At 42.8% G+C, this 16,362-nt stretch overlaps 1 protein-coding gene across 1 annotated transcript in view; it reads right to left on the reverse strand.

The window, feature by feature from the left end:
• Positions 1–14,089, reverse strand: part of PPP4R3A (protein phosphatase 4 regulatory subunit 3A) — a 37,598-nt gene extending 23,509 nt beyond the window's left edge. The window contains exons 1-2 of the mRNA XM_042867725.1: positions 13,901–14,089; positions 7,119–7,174 (exon numbers count right to left, since the gene is read on the reverse strand). Coding sequence (XP_042723659.1) covers positions 7,119–7,174; positions 13,901–14,042 — 198 coding nt within the window. The 5' untranslated portion in view covers positions 14,043–14,089. The remainder of the gene's footprint in view (positions 1–7,118; positions 7,175–13,900) is intronic.
• Positions 14,090–16,362: the final 2,273 nt, after the last annotated feature.

The raw sequence follows: 16,362 nt of genomic DNA on the forward strand, positions 1-16,362 counted from the left end.
GTGCAGTGGTTTTCAAGACCAACCTCTTATCAGTAAGGGCAGCATTATTTATATTAACTGCTGTCAGTCAAATGAACAGAAGCTACGAGTCTCTGAATAGAAGCCAGCATTGAACCAACACAAGACTTTTTACACTGGGAAGAGGAAGAATGGAAGGAAGACAGAAAAAGGAAGAGTGAACTGAAAGAAATATGGGTAAGGTTACGTTTGAAAACTATGCCCACAGAAGTAAAAGACTATTCGGCCATAGCATAGCAATACTTTTGTCTTAAACAAGATCTACTAAGATGCATGGAAGTTCAAGTTGTACTTTTTCATCTCTACAAAGTCTGATTCTTTTTCATTACTTCTTTGGATAGCAAAGCTAAGAACTGCAGGAACAAAGTGAACTGCAGAAAAATAATCTTCCAATTTAGTTTATTAATATTGGAAAAATATTTTCCAGTCCCCAACGTTAACAACTTCAAAGTATTCATCTGTCTTATTAGCACTTAAGGATTTCATATTATAGATTACTGTCAGTGCCTCAACAGAATTTATGAATTGCTACTTTCTGGATTATTTCATAAGAGAATGTTTGTTTCTATGCCTTTTCTTGTCTGAAAGGGGCTGTAAAAAGAAAGCACAAGAAAGTGAAAAACGCACTGCAGTTTTGCGTAACATACAATTCAAAGTTTAATTTCTGTACACAGAAACCTTCATCTACTTCCCTATGTAAAAACCCGTATCTTCTAACTATATAGAACCTCTACAGATTACAATCACAAAAAGAAAAGCAGTGCAAAACTTCTGCATGTATTTTAAAGGAAAGTGACCAAAAGAAATTCCAGGTGTATTCAGACAAAAATCAGGAATAAAAGCCCCCTTTCTGCTTGTTTTATTTTAGGGAATGTTCCTAAAAGGTCTGCAATTGTGTAACAGTGCAATTTGAGTCGATCAATTGCTGTCCATCTCTCAGTTACGGGACAGGACTACATTGCTTCTGAACACCAAACATTGCCTTGTTACTTCCAAAGCGTCTGAAATTTCTTAAGACAGTTTCTTCCATCCCAAGAAACAAGAGTGTGCCTAAATGCCCGTATTAACATTAGCTATTGATTAAAGATACAAAGAGATGAGCTTTGCAAATTGCCTTACTATAAACATAAAATCCCCAATCTTAGATTGCTCAGAAAGCCGTTTGGGCTCAGACTGGTCAAAAAGGTACCCATTTTTTCTGCATTATATAGAAAATGTTGTATCTAAGACAAGGAAGTGAATGGGATAACTAAAATGAACTTCGAAATGAAATTTGTTTTTATGCCTTGCCATCAAACACAATTTAAATGTGAAAAATGTTAAACCCTAGATATGCTGTGTTGAGTCATAAAAGAAAGACAGATATTTTATCATCAAAATTTTTAATACTGAATGCTGTGAAAGAATCCTAGCATCCTTACTCCTCACATCTTTCCAGACGCATTAGAGCACTTGGCAACATTTTTGAAAAAAATACTATGACAATTGGGAAACTTCTTATGTACGGTTGAGTGCGCCGTTCCAAGCATGAAAATCACTTGGTGCTTTACAACAATATTTTGACAATGGTGCCAGCTGGATGTGTCATCATTACCTTAGCACAGAGAAAATTTGTTGTTGCCTTAAAACAGTTTACAGAATTTCATCTTCACTTTCACATTATTGCTCATTACGATTGCTTAAAAACAATCCACAATTCTAAATCTTAAGCAAGAATTCTAAACATGGGCTCTTTTTAGAAGACCCACACTCAACATTCTCATAAAAAGATTCCAGGGGAGTTTCATTTTTTTGGTGCTCTTATAAACATACAGCCTAAGTCAAAACTTTTGAAATTCAATTTGGCATTTCTCTGCTGCTTGTTAATTGGCTCTGTTAGGTATGCTTGGAGAAAGCTCTGGTGGGTTAGAAAAAGAGGACGCCGGGTTTTCAAAGAGCCACTACCATGAGCTACATCTTCACCTGAGATTTCACTCCCAAAAACTAACCTTCAACAATATTTCCGCAACAGTTTAAGCCAGCAAACAGTGGTAATTTATTTAAGTTGCCAGGGCTTAATATCTGCCAATTGTTTTATTTTTGAAATAATTATTTCCCAAAAGATTGTTTTCCTTAACAGAGAGGTGATTAAATGCACACTACCAATCTCAAATCAATCAGCAGTCATGTTTTCATTAGACATCAGATCAGTTTTATTCAACTGTTGGAAGGCTGACTAGCACGTCGCACTGCATTCGTACATTCTCCAAAGCAAGCCCTGGACTTCCATAGAAAGAAATTCAAGAGTAACCAGTATCTTTGCTTGCTTCTGCTAGAAGACTGATTTCAGATCTCCTTCCTAACGTGGTAAGGAACAAGAAAATTTATTTCTCCTCTGAAGCACTTTTTTGTTAGCAGTGAAAATATATTAAAAAAAAAAAAAAGTGAATGCTTACTTATCTACTATCCACCCCCATGAGACTGCAGCTACTATCTAGAAGTAACTGTGCCCCAAATTAGAAAGTCTTTCATCATTTTTTTTTATTTAAAAAGAATGAACGAATCCCTTTCTACTGGCCCTCAAGTGCCTTAGGCCTATGACCCACTGGAAGTTCAGAGTAAGGCTGTTTCTACTCTCCTGGACAGCCTGATGGCCAGCTTGCCTTATCTGCTGAGCCTACATTTCAAATGGCATGACAATCCACTTCTTAGAATCTTGCTATTCAACTACTTGCAAAAGTAGTGGAAGTACAGTCCCCAACTTTCTGCTTATGAAATAAATTACTGGCACTGCCCAGGTTTGTTGAGTTACACATACACAGCTATGATGGTAGGCTGCAGCAAAGTGCTCACGTTAAAAAGTCTCACCTCATTAATGTAATACAAAGCTAATTCAGAATTGGGTTTTATGCACTTCTTCATGCAGAACCTGGTTACCTGCATGTGCTAACTAGTTATCTCCAAAATTGGAGTAACACATCAAGGCCACATTCAGACTTCCAGCAAAATGTTTTCTGTTAGCTTCTAGGAGAGCCTCCAACAGTCAGAATTGACTTCTCCAGTTTGCCGCTTCACAGCTGCATTTCCATGCGTCAATTACATGAATAAAGTCAATTTACTCGTTCCATAACAGAGCCTCAATTCACTGGCCTAGCAGCCATATCCAGCAAAATAATAGAGTTCATGGGAAAATTTGTCAAGATAAAGAACATTTGATCATCCACTTAAAATAAGTGAACCAACTGCATGCAGTCACAGCCCTCTCTCTCTTCCTCCCGCCCCGCAAAAACACACACTTCCTTACTATCACTGCTGCAATAATCACAAGTTTTATTGAAAGTTCTGCTGTTGGTTTGCTTGCTTTTGACAGCAAGCATCAGAAGTTCATCTTCTCTGAGCATTCTAACAGTTGTTTTTGGTTCTTTTCAAATGCATCTTTGTGGTGAACAAGTTTGATCTTCATCATCCAAGGGTAGACTCTTTCCAGCTACACAGCCAGTAAGCAGTACTCCGGATCAATTTAAGCTTTGTATTCTTGTGAGGAACTGAAAGCATGACTGCCAAAGCACAGGACATGAGACGCCAAAGACTGTGGTACAAAGACAAGACTATGTGGATGTAAGCTGTAAGTAACTCAAGTTTTGTTTGAGGCACAGAAAGGATGCAACTTCATCACTGGGCTACAAGATGTACATGGATGGCATAAGTCTTACTGTTCAACTGCTGAAGCACTATCAAAGTGTATTAAAGCGCATTCTTGACTTCACACTCCTATCAGCTTTCTCTCCAGATAAATTCCCCCTTAAGGCTGCATAGGAAGATGTGTAATGTCCTAAAATACAACTGCAAGATTCTTTTTATTGAATAAGAAACACTTGTTTGAGAACAGCCTCTCTGTGACTACTAACACCCCCAAATTATATCATTTTAACCTTTAAAAAAAATTGAGAACAGCATTAAAAAAAAATCAGCAGTGTAAACAGAAGTCTTTAGAAAAAAAAAAGACTTTACCAGGACATTACTATTAAAAGTAAATACAGAAAATAATTTGTGTGTGTATATATATATATATATATATATAAAAAAAAGTTAATGTTTAAATTATATATATATACACACACACAACAGAACAAGAAAACTGAGCATACAACATGCAGACCAGGTGCCACATACTGTAGCTAAAACCCACTTACTAAACAGAAATTTCTTTTAAGCTGTGTGCTACAGAATTAAATCCAGTATATTTCATAAAGTTGTTGTACCATTACATGTTTTGTTGGTATTAACATTACAAAATGATAACACATAGGAATACAAGTGGCTGTTCTAATGAACTTTATTTTCAGTTTAGAAGTGTTCTGCCTGCAAATATTACTTAATAAGTCCTTGTTTTGGAGCCATGGGATGTTAATTTCCTCGAGCTTTCTTACTGTCCTGAGTTATGCTAAGCCTCATGATAGCAGGCTGTCTGGGAAGCCTGGGGAGCAGGCTGTGCAAGCTGACGTAGCTCAGCACTATGCTGACTTACCAAAAGCAGCAGCCCCAGAGCAGGTCTCAAGATTTGCCCAGAATTCTTCTCCAAAGGAAAAGAGTGGGCAGTTATACCTACCACCATTTATATTCATATTTATATCCAAACAGAAACCTGAATATGCCAAAATAAGTAGCAAGCACTGCTTACAATCCTAAAAAACAAGAAATCTAAAGCAGACAATTTGATAAGTTTTGACTGGAAGTTCAGATTCGCAGAGTGTTTTCCTTTGCTTTTTGCAGTCTCCATGGATGTTTTACATGCCAAGAGACAGGAGGAAGCAAAGCAAACTTCTACTCAGATCTTCATCATTATTTTTACAAACAAAGATCTGAGCTGGGCAGTTACTATAAAACACATATGTAAACCCTGACTACATAACTCATGTTTGCAATCCAAGAAACAATCTGTTTCATGCTGGCAATAGTGCGGCAGAATAGGTAGAAGGTGCTTATATTAGTAGAAAAAAACCTTCACTGTTCATCACAAAAGATGTTGGTATGCATGCTGAAGAACTCAGAGTAACTGACAGAGGAAATACTCCCTAGACACTTATTTATCATACCTCTCATTCCTTCCAACCACAAATCAGGTTCAGTAGAAGACTTTCTTCTTACAAGCTTCATGTCAGCCTGGATGAAAGTCAGAACTCATCTCCTCATTCCATCATATACCAAAATGCCACATGCTAAAGTTGCCATGGTAAGAACAATTTCAATGTATAGCTGCACAGTTCCATCAGTGGATCTTGTGCGAGCTGATTTAAAACTTCTGCTGATTGACAGAGAAAACCAGATCAGAAAACTTGTCTGGAGTAATAAAGTCGATTTTCTTTTGTTTTAGTGAGTTTAGACAGTTCAGAATTGTGAGGAACACAGCTGGAAAGAAGCAGCTCATTACAGCAGCTACACTCCAACCCCAGATCACATGGAATCATGTTTAAATTATGAACTTGGCTTTTACTGAGCAAAAGGATGTGTATACTTTACTTGAAAAACAATGTGCTGCAAAGTAGGCTTACTACACACACCAAGAAAGATTTGGTATTTCTAAGGCTCAGAGTAGAAACCTGAATTCAATGAAAGGCTGCACTGCTTAAACAGTGAAAACAAACTGTCTATCAATTTCTGTCCACATAGCATTTGGAAGCTTTAGGACTGGCACTTCCCATTTTCCAACAAATAAAGTGCTGGTCCGGTAGGTCAGACTCATGTTTAACATTTTTATTTCTCTAGCCATGTTTTTGCAATCATCAGTATCAGATTTGTTCAGCTCTAGATTACAATACACACTCGGCCCCGACTAGCAATAAGCAGAAGTTTGTACTGACAAGCATGTGTGGTGGTTTACACTGATCTTACAATTTTATGCCTACTTTGAGGACGCTTCACGCTTGATCTGACAAAGTCTGTTGACACAAAGTTAGCCCCTCAAAGCTCTTTGAGCAGATTTGAACCAGCAAAACATGTTTATTTTAGATTAGCACTCTATGCCACAAAGCTGTGAGATAGTCAACATTATTTTAGGAGTCCTAAAGCTGGAGCTACTCTGTCACAGAACCATGACCTCAAGCCAGGGAGGATTACAACTAAGAGCTAGTTTGCTTAGCATTTTTGCTGGTCTTGTCCTTACTTACATCCTGCAATCGATTCTCCACACCACGCTGCCCTTATCAGTTGTTCAGTACTGACTGTTTATATCGTGTGTGATGAATTATATCAAGGAGCAGATACAGAGTAAACTCAAAATATTTCCAAGAAGGGGTGCTTTTAACCCAGACTGGTTCTACTATTTTCAGCATGCAAGCCTACAGACAGCTGTAGCCAGTGAACCGCTGCAACTGCCTGCAAGCAAAACTGAACTGCATCCATGCTTCTACGAAAACACTTCTCAGTCTTCAGCTTAAACAGTTTAAAATGCCCCGTGCACCTGACAGGATTTTAGCAGTCTGAGATGACGACAAGACGGGCAACAAAACACAATTTGGTTCGGCATTTTCAGTCCCTAAGAGTACTCTGCAGCATCCATCTCAGTAAGATCAGCAACCTACAGTCCACTTCTCCTCATCCACCTACAGAGCATTCTTCAGGAGCCTCACAAAGTGTGTCTTAAATAACTGAAGTGAGGTGCAGGCTACAGCTGGGAAGTTACTTTGATGAATATGGTACGCTTTGAAGCAGAATTAACCCAAATCCATCTTTCAAGTAAAAGCCAAAAGGAAAGACATACGTATAGTTTTAAAGAATTCTAGTCTTCTCTTAAAGAAAATACATTGAAAGCTGCAGTATCAGAAATATTAAGAAAAAAGCCAGATGGTGTTAAGTTTCAGATACTATAAACCTCCGGAACCTCAGCTAATTACTGACTGTCACAACTGTGCCTTGTCCATTTCACCCACAAAATTTTTGTGTGTGTGTCTGTGTGCAAGCAGGACAGATAACTTCACAAGAACGCACAGAAATGGTGAGCACTACTTTGTTTCCCACTGGGGGTACCAGAACATACAATATCAACTGCAATAGAGATAAATCTAACAATTTCTGATGTTAAAAAACTGCTGTTACAAGTGAAGAAAAGACAATATGTTTACCTGTTGCTTCTGGTACGCTGTATTCGGGTTAATTTTGGACTCCAAAAGAAGAGAACCTAGAAAGAAAAGTTCCATTTATTTACATGTGTACTAGAATTTCAATCTCATCACAATTTTTCTGAACACTCTTCCCTCAGGTGGGTATTAACATCTTCCCTCCCAGTGACAGACAGACTTAATCCATATTCTACAACTTCATCTTTCAAGATATTTTTCCACATAAACAGAACATTCAGGAGCATCTGAGGACTGGATTCTCAAACTCTGCCACACTCTGAAATAAAGCCTCCTTCTGCATAAGCAGCAATGTTAATATAAGTCCAGCTTAGCTTAGAGGACTGACCTTGCTAGAAAAAAAACAAAGCATTTTTATTTACTTTTACCTGTGAGCACATCACATCCCTCATCCACCTTACTGTTCAGCTGCCAGCAAGTGAGGAACTGTGACAACCACGACCTCGGCATAGGCATCTGCAGAGCTTCATTCAACATACATGACAAATATACTGACAGTGCAAAGTGTCTGTAACTGAAGCATAAGGCCTCAGGTATCCCTTAGAGGCACTCTTCCATTCATTTACCAGTTTACATTTATTCTTCAGTAGATATTCAAACTTATCAACTACTGAGTTACATAACAGTTCTAAGGTAGTTTTATATCTATTACTAAAACATTTGCCAACTGAAGCAATCTTAAGTAGTCTCCCAAAATCTCAGTAAAAGAAAAAATGAAATGCTTCAACCACCTCAAACAGAGAAGCACAAGAATTTGAAGGCATGACAGACAAACAAATTACTTGGATTTGAAGAACATACTTGGAACGGAAACACTATTTCCAGATAGTACAGTAGAATCAACTTGTTGAACAGATTATGGCTCAATAGGTTTCACTATTTGAAGTGTGTGCCATTCATAAATCCACACCAAAAATACCCCCAAACCAGCACTTGCTGACAAAGTGTCACCATACCAAACCCTGTAAGTCACAGTCACGAATCAATATGCACCACTCTTGTGGAACTGCTGCTAATTAATGGAAGGCGTTAGGTTGGAGGAGGTGAAGGAAGAGACTGATGAATCTAATCACAAAATTTTACTCACTGAAACAGAAGACCATTAAAGAACAGCAAATATCAGAAGAGTTCCCTGTCTGTAGGGCAATAAAGGTTATTACTCAATGAACCTAGAACTTTAACAAGTAGAATTGTAAGGCTCAGATTTTTTTTATTTTTATTTTTTAAACTTACCTGTGACTGCTGCTTCTACCTGATTTCTTAGGAAGAATTGCAGAGCAACAGCATTCAGGAACCATGCTGGCTTAAGGAGATGTGCCTGCCTCACACTGCCCTTACAAGAAGAGTAGCTTACAAATCCAGATACAATCCAACAATGAAATTGAGTTAAACGACCCTCAAGGGGTCAAACAAAAGACACAAAGAGAAAACGAAAAACAAAAACCCTACCTCCTAAAAAAATAAAAATAAAAATAAAAAATGAACAATACATATCACCCTTTCTTTCTCAGAGCTTCTCCATTTTTTAACCCGTACCAAGTAAACTGCTTTAGTAACAGCTGAAGCCTGAGAGCACAGTTACAGAAAAAAAACATCTACAGAGTTAAAATAAAGAAGGAAAACTTTGAGGATGAGCTATAGTGATGAATCCAATACACATATGGTACTCAGGCCATAGTTTCAGGCTTCAAACGTTGGGTTTGCCTAGAGAGTATCTACACACAATGCTCCTTTTGCTGTTACCACCAACAGCTAAAAGCAGTAAGCATTTCTCTTCCATCTTTCTTTCAGTTTCAAACTCCCAGCTTCAGCTGGGGTTTTAGAATGCTACCTCATGCTACTAACTTCACTGACTGTCTTCTAGGAAGTCTTCTGTCTAGTAATAATAGCAGCAAACATGAATGAGAATCCTGCAAGATTACAAGCAATTGATGTTTCAACACCATTCTTAGATCTGAAAAAGCATGTAGACATGGAAATCCTGAAATCAGCATAAAGTCACATGACTCAAATTCCATGTCTGCCATAATACAATTTAAAAAAACCTTGAAGACAACTCAAACCAGACAGTACATCTTCCAGGCTGGGAGCAGACATCAGAAAATGGCTTCTTTACTAGACTGGCCACAAAGGAGCATTTCTTCCCTTCCAAACCTGATGCCTGCAGGAAAGACAAATCAAGCCTTATAAGGCTTGACTAGCTCCTCACTCCCACATGATTCAACTTACTCCTCACCACTCTGGACAATATCTAGAAAAATATGAACTCAGAAATAGAAATGTACTGAAGTGTAAACTGCACCCTACAGCCTGTAACAGCTAGGAGTCCATCCTTCTGGATAAACTGATGCTCCGTTTGTGCAATTTGGGCTCCAAAAAGGGTTCAAGCCAAGAATAAAAATTAAAAAAAAAAAAAATTTTTTTTTTTTTTTAAAGTGAGTGGTTATTCCACTCACTAAGTCTATTTTTCTGCAGTAGGTTTTACAGCATCAGGCCCTTTCCCAGAAAGAGACTACGATAGGCCTGATACTACTGGGAAGCAGGCAACAGTAACAGATACCTGTAACACAAGTGCGTTCCTTAGAAAAATGTTATCAAGTTCAATATACCACAGCATCAATTTCTAAATACCAATCAACAGCCTTATTCTTTCACTTGTCAGAAAATTATTTTTCTGTTGGCAATATCCTGGAATATATCAGAATCATCCAAACTACTTCATACCAATAAAATTTCACCTCATTCCCCAATGACTTTATTCAAAGAGAATAAAGACTTGAGAAATCAGCTAAATATAAACAATGTTTTTAAATAAATCTCCCCACAGTTACACAGATCTACTTGTTCTCTAAATTACAACCTTAAATGAATTTGCAGAGGTAACTGCGAAAGAACTGTGCTGAAAGTAACACCTGAAACCACCACTCCACCACTGATGGCAGAATTCTCTTATTTGGCACTGTAACGCAATACAGCACAGCTATACCCATTTGGCTTTTTTTTTTTTTGTTAATGCAAAGTCATTCTGTGATGTGACTTTGTACACAGCGAATGGTTTGCTCAAAAGAAACTACATAAGCAATGCTGTTTTAGAAGACACTTAAAGAACATCAAATGTCCCAAAGCAGTAGACCTCAACAACAGAACTGCAGAATTGTTTTCATATATGCATGTGGAGGAGACCTGTTGGTAAGGAATGCTCCTCTTCCATGGAATTTACTTGGTTCTATCTTCACAGGAAACAGAGGAAAAGACAGGAAGACTGTCACTCATTTCCTTCTATCAGAATAAAAGCTGTTTAATGCTGAAAAGAATTTCCAAACTTTTGTTAGTTTTCCCCCCTATAGGAAGCATCTCAATTTTTAAACAGATTAACAACAGAACTCCTGAACACACGCTCCAAAAAGATGTTGCAGAGAAGGCACTTGAAAAACCCATCCACTGTGCTTCCACTTGGGAAGAGGAAAAATATATTTTGCCTATTTTTGGTAGTTGTTCTAAAACTTGCCAAAAGCAATACTCTTCCAGGAAAGGTCTGTTGCAGGAGACTTCTATTCAAAAATTGAGCTGCTTCCCTGAACAAGTGCCCAAGCAGCTTACTGTTGCACACCAGCCTTATTGGCTTAGGGCTCAGCATTAGTACAGTACCCCTAACAGCAGTAGCAGCATGAAAACAAGAAAAAAAAAAAAACAAAAACAAACAAAAGAAGAAACACCCAGAGAAGGTGTAAGACGTTCAGGATCAAGTGCAAGCAGTTTCTGGGCCATTTTCCTTAAAAAAAGTGAAATAAAAATAAGATGTAAGCCCTTGAGTCTGTATAAAAGGAAAGCAACAAGAAGATGGCAAGGCAATATGGCCTCCAGTGGAGGAACTCATTCTGGCTTGTCAAAGTGGGGTCACTGGACTGGTAAGCATTTTTTTTAAAAGTTTAAGCTTTCAAACTGCCCTAAGTTAGTTGAACAGAAGTTCACCCTAAGGGTCACCTCAGTTATCTGAGCTCAGAACATAAAGGGATCTGAAACCACACCATGAGCACCAGAAGCACACAGACAGTTCAAGAACCAGTCAAGCCACAGCAGTCCAAAGAAAAATAATATCAGAGATCACTCCAAATTTCCCACAATGACTCCAATGGTGCCTGGGAACATGACAGACACCTCTGTAACACAAACCACTCATTTGCCCTAAATTTTTTTAAGTCTACGTTAAAAACAAAAGCTCTACAGATAAGAAGTGAGTAGAATTGCAGCTTCTTTATTACTCCAATTCAGCATGCTAGCTTACCTTGGATTTGGCATAATGACTCCAACTCTTATCTGAACACCCTGACCCTATCATAAAAACCCAACCATCTGTACAGCAGCCATGGAGCTGCACAACTGGAAGCCTGAAGGATGTGCCAGCCTACAGAGCCAGCCACTTGACCTCAGCTGCTGCTGGCATGCAGACAGTGGAACCAGAGTGGGAATTTCCAGTGCAGAGGGGAACCGCTGCTCACAGCCCCCACTCAGGAAGCAGAGCCCTCAGCTTCTGTCAGATCTCAGCTTCCCAGCCAGCTTCCTGGAGCACATCAGCAAGAACAAGCAACGTGCACAGGATGAATCTCAGCACAAACACTAGGAAAAGCTAGTTTATAAAAGGAGGAAGGAAGAATTTCATTGTGGAAAGAGGAGGAGCTGACAAAAAGACAATACAAGAACGAAACGGAGACATGGAAGTAATGCTATATAGGTCAAGTTCCTAGTGCTTGCACAATTTTGGGAACCAGAAGCTATCGACTTCTAGTTAAAAAAAGCATGTGAGGGAACACCCTCACACTACCTGAAACACGTGGTTTTAAGTTTGGCATCACCTTTTCCTAAATTATTTGCTCACATTTAATAATGACAGAATTTGCTTTCTTTAATCCACAAATCAGATTTTGTGAGGTGTTTGACACAAGCAAGTTAGAAAAAAAACCTGGCCTATTAATAGAGTGCACACTTATCCAAGCCAGACAGATACTACTGACTAAATTAAGAACTTACACACTGCACGTTATTTGCTACTCTTGAAGCATGTGCTGAGACAGGTCTGATGTGTGCAAGCTATTGGGTGTATTTCTGTGTACTATGAGCAATTACCATATGTGAGCACACTGTTCTGATTAAAGTGCCTTAGTTACATAGCACAAAGCAAAGACTTCGCATTTGTTTTGGGGTCCTTTACACCAAGTTATGCTTTCCACCTTATAGATTGTTCACTGGCAGCAACAACCCGACTGGCTCAAATCGGTCTTACCACTCAAAGCCAAGAGATCTTAGTGTGAATGGACTATTTTTTCCTCAAGCAACTCGTGGTCCTTTCACTTTCTTTCCCACGAGGAACAAAAATAAGTTAGGAAACTGATTAGCATGTAACAGACATGACAGTTTTTAAATCGTCACTAACAGAGCTCCTGAGTGCAGCAGTAGCAGCAAGGGCTGTATCCACAACAAAATACATGGCAACACAAGGTTTGTCTGAAAGTACAGTGATAATCTCCTCACCTCCTTCCCTCATGTTCAAACTAAACAAAGTTTCTTTCCATTCTGTGTGTTTTCTCTTACACTGAAAAGCTGGTCAGACTAAGAAGGAAGCTTCTTCATTGTAGAATACACAAATAAAACCTCAGAATCATAGAATAGTTTGGTTGAAAGGGGCCTTGAATATCACCTAGCTCCATCCAAACCCCCAAAACAAGCACCAATTTAATTTTTCAAGTATAATTAAGAAACTACAAAACCCCGAGATTCATGGTTAAATCAGAAGACCAAACATCAAAAACCTGCTCAGATTCAAGTTTGTTCCTCCACATCAGCTTATGATCTGTTTGTGTACATAACTTTCACAAACAGTGAGAATCAGTGATGCTCAAGGTGCTTTTCATCCTAGCTTCTACAATGCAGAAAAAAAACATGGAAGAAAAATGAAAGATCATCTTTTACTGGTCACAACCCACTGGACACAGCTGTGCACTTAGAGCACCGAGGCATGCACTGACAGACATTACTAGCAAAAATTACATGCCAGATATTTTAAAACATATAATTTAAAACCTGACCATAGTGCTCACTCCACCAACAATCAAGAGTAGTTCAAATGCATCTATTGTAGGCACTACTACTTAGCCTGCAGTAAATTTTGTCATAAAAAGTGAGGGAAATGGATAATGCATCATTCTACTTACAGTGAGATCTAGAGTCGGTTAAGAACTGAGATACTATTTCATGATGAGAAAAAAGTGTGCTATTCTGTCCATTCTTTTCTACAACTGCACTTTGCTAACTGTTGATAGATAGTAGGATGCCTTAATTCTTAGAAGAAAGGAGAGAATGCAAGAGAGAAAAGAAATGGATATTAGACAGATTCTTTAAGAGGTCATCAGGTGACTAAGAAACACGATTAAAGTCTGAGCGCTTCTTCCAAGAGGGGTCATTTCCAGAAACACCTGAGGACAGGTAGATCACAGCGATCAGTTCTGAATTCCCACACCCGCACAGTGCTCACAACCAGACCTGACCGCGTTGGTACGAAACGCTGCGTATTCCCCGTGAACCCAGCGCCTACTACGCCCGCACTCGATAGCAGCCTCCCGTTTCCCCCACGCGGAGTAAGAAGAGAGAAAAACGCCTGAAGCTCGCTTGTAGTTACCACGTTTGAATTACGCTGCGAAACACAGGCGCACAAAGCTAAGCCCAGGGCTTTCCAGGGCAGCACGAGGCCGCAGAGCTCGGCGCGCACTCACCATCGCTCTCCGCCCTGACTAGCAGGGACATGCCCTTCAGCCGCTCCACGTAGCAGGAGGACACATGCCCCGTGCCTCGGTCGTCCCACTGCCGGTCCTCGTTCAGCGTGTAAACCTTCACCCTGCGCCGGGTGTCAGTCATCGTGCCGCCGGCACCGCGGCCACCGCGCCGCTTCGCGAAAGCCGAGGGAGCGTGCGGGCGGCGGGGGGCCGGGCCCCCTCGCGGGGCGGCGGGAAGGAGGGCGGCAGCCCCACGCGGCCGCGCCGGGAGAGCTCTTCGTCCCGCCGCTCAGCGCTCCGACGAGATCCTCATGGCCGCGGAGGAAGAGGGCCGAGGCACGGGGAAACGGCGGGGAGAGGCGCTGCTCCGGGTCCAGCCGACAAAAGACGGGCAGGGCACCGCGGGGAGAGGCGGCGAGGGACGGAACGCGGAGAAGGCGCGGATCCGGGGCGGCGGAAGCGGCGGGCGGCCCGGGCCCCGAGCGGGAAGCGCCGAGGCCGGACTGAGGCGGGCGGGAACGGCGGGCGGGAGCGGGGCCGCCCGGCCCGGCCCAAGCGCGGCTCTTTGTGCGGCGGCCGCCCAGGCCCGGAGCCCCTCGCTCGCGTCCGTCAGCGCGGGGCCCCGCGGAGCCGCCCTCCTTCCCGCGGAGCCAGGACCGGCGGGCGCCGGTGGCCCGGGGCGGGATGAGGTGGGCGGGCGGGCTCAGCGCCCCGGCTCCCCCATGGGCTCCGGTCGCAGGCGGCGGCTTCACTCCTAGCCCGACACGGCCGCCATGTTCTTCTTCTTCCTCCTCCTCCTCCTCTTCCTCCTCCCGGTGCAGCTGCGTCGGCTCAGTCCCGGCTCTTCAGCGCGCCCCGCGGCGTGGCCGCGCTCTCAACACCCGGCGGCAGAGAGGCGCTCGGCTTGGCCCGGCCCCGCCGAGGGGGCGAATGGCAGCAACGCGGCGCGGCCCGTCCAGCCCTGCTCCCTCCGCCTCCGTCTCTGGCTCAGTCACTGCGCGTCCGCCATCTTGGTTTCACCTCTCACTGGAGGCGCGGGGTCTCCCAGCCAGCGGCGGCACGGGCCGCCGGCCATCATTTAAAGGGCCAGCAGCGCCGAGCGGGCGGCGGGATGGGGGCAAGTAGCGCCACGAGGTTCGGCTCCGCGCGTGCTTGGCGGCACCCGTACAGTCCTGCCGCGCCCCCCGCAGCGCTCCGCCGGGATCGCGCTCAGCCGGCGCGGGCGGGAGGCGCTTGGCCCGGCTCGGAGGTGGGCGCCGCGTGTGCGTATGTGTGGGCGGATGGGAAAGCGCCGCTGAGAGCGCTCGTTGGGAGCGCTTCTACCTCTGCCTGTCCTCATTGCACCGTGACCCCGTGTCAGGGCGCCGCGGAACGCCCAGAAAAGCTGGCTGAAAAGCTTTTATTGTTATCGTCATTTTTTTTCCTTTTTCCCCTCTCCAATATAACTGAAAACCGAGAGTTAAACAGCTGCTGGCTTAGCGGCTGTTGCACCTCCACCGGCAGGGATAGGCTGTCACCATTGTAATAACAAACAGAAGCTGTTGAGTCTCTGGTTCTGCTGCTGCTGCTGCCAGCACCCCAGCATGTCTGACAGACTGCCCTGTGAAGGGCACAGCAGGACTGGCAGTGAGCACAAACAGTGCATTTTGGGCGCTACCTCTGCATTAGAGCCCATTTAAGAGCACATATTGGGTATGCTACATACAATGCCTTCTCTTGAGGGCAGGGAGTCCTTGCAGAGGAGGACTAGTTAGTCAACAGCCCTAAGAAGTTTAACAAGAACCAGTGCCAAACTCTGCACCTGGGATGGGCCTATCCTGGCAGACTGGGGGATATGAGACTGGAACTGGTCATTCTGGTAGATGGAAGCTGACATGAGCCAGCAGTGTGCCTTTGCAGCCATAGGGCCAACTGTACCCTGGGGTGCACCAGGCCCACCACTGCCAGCGGGTGAGGGGAGGGGTCGTCCCATGCTGCTCTGCTCTGTGCAGCCTCACCTCCAGCACTGGGTGCAGTTCTGGGTACTATGATATAAGAAAGACATAAAAGTATTAGTGTCCAAATGATGGCTATGAAGATGGGGAAGATATGTGAGGAGAAGCTGCAGCCCATTGGGGTGTTCAGCCCAGCCCCTCCTGAGGGGAGGCTTCATGGCAGCTGCAGCTCCTCACAGGGAGCAGCAGAGCAGTGCTGAGCATGAAGCTGTGTCTGGGGTGGGTCAAGCTGGGTGTTCAGAAGAGGTTCTTCACCAAAGGCCTGTGGGCATGGAACAGGCTCCCCAGGGCATCACACACAGCCCCAAGCTCCAGAGTTCGATGAGCGTTTGGACAGTGCTCTCAGATACTGAGTTTGAATGTTGGGTGGTCCTTTGTGGAGCCAGGAGTTGGACTCAGTGATCCTTGTAGGTCCCTTTCAACTCAGGATATTCTATGATAAACTTCAAGAATATTGTTCAGACATCC

Source organism: Lagopus leucura, unplaced genomic scaffold, assembly GCF_019238085.1.
Source record: "Lagopus leucura isolate 7727_CA_CO unplaced genomic scaffold, USGS_WTPT01 Super-Scaffold_1, whole genome shotgun sequence".
NCBI lineage: Eukaryota > Metazoa > Chordata > Aves > Galliformes > Phasianidae > Lagopus > Lagopus leucura.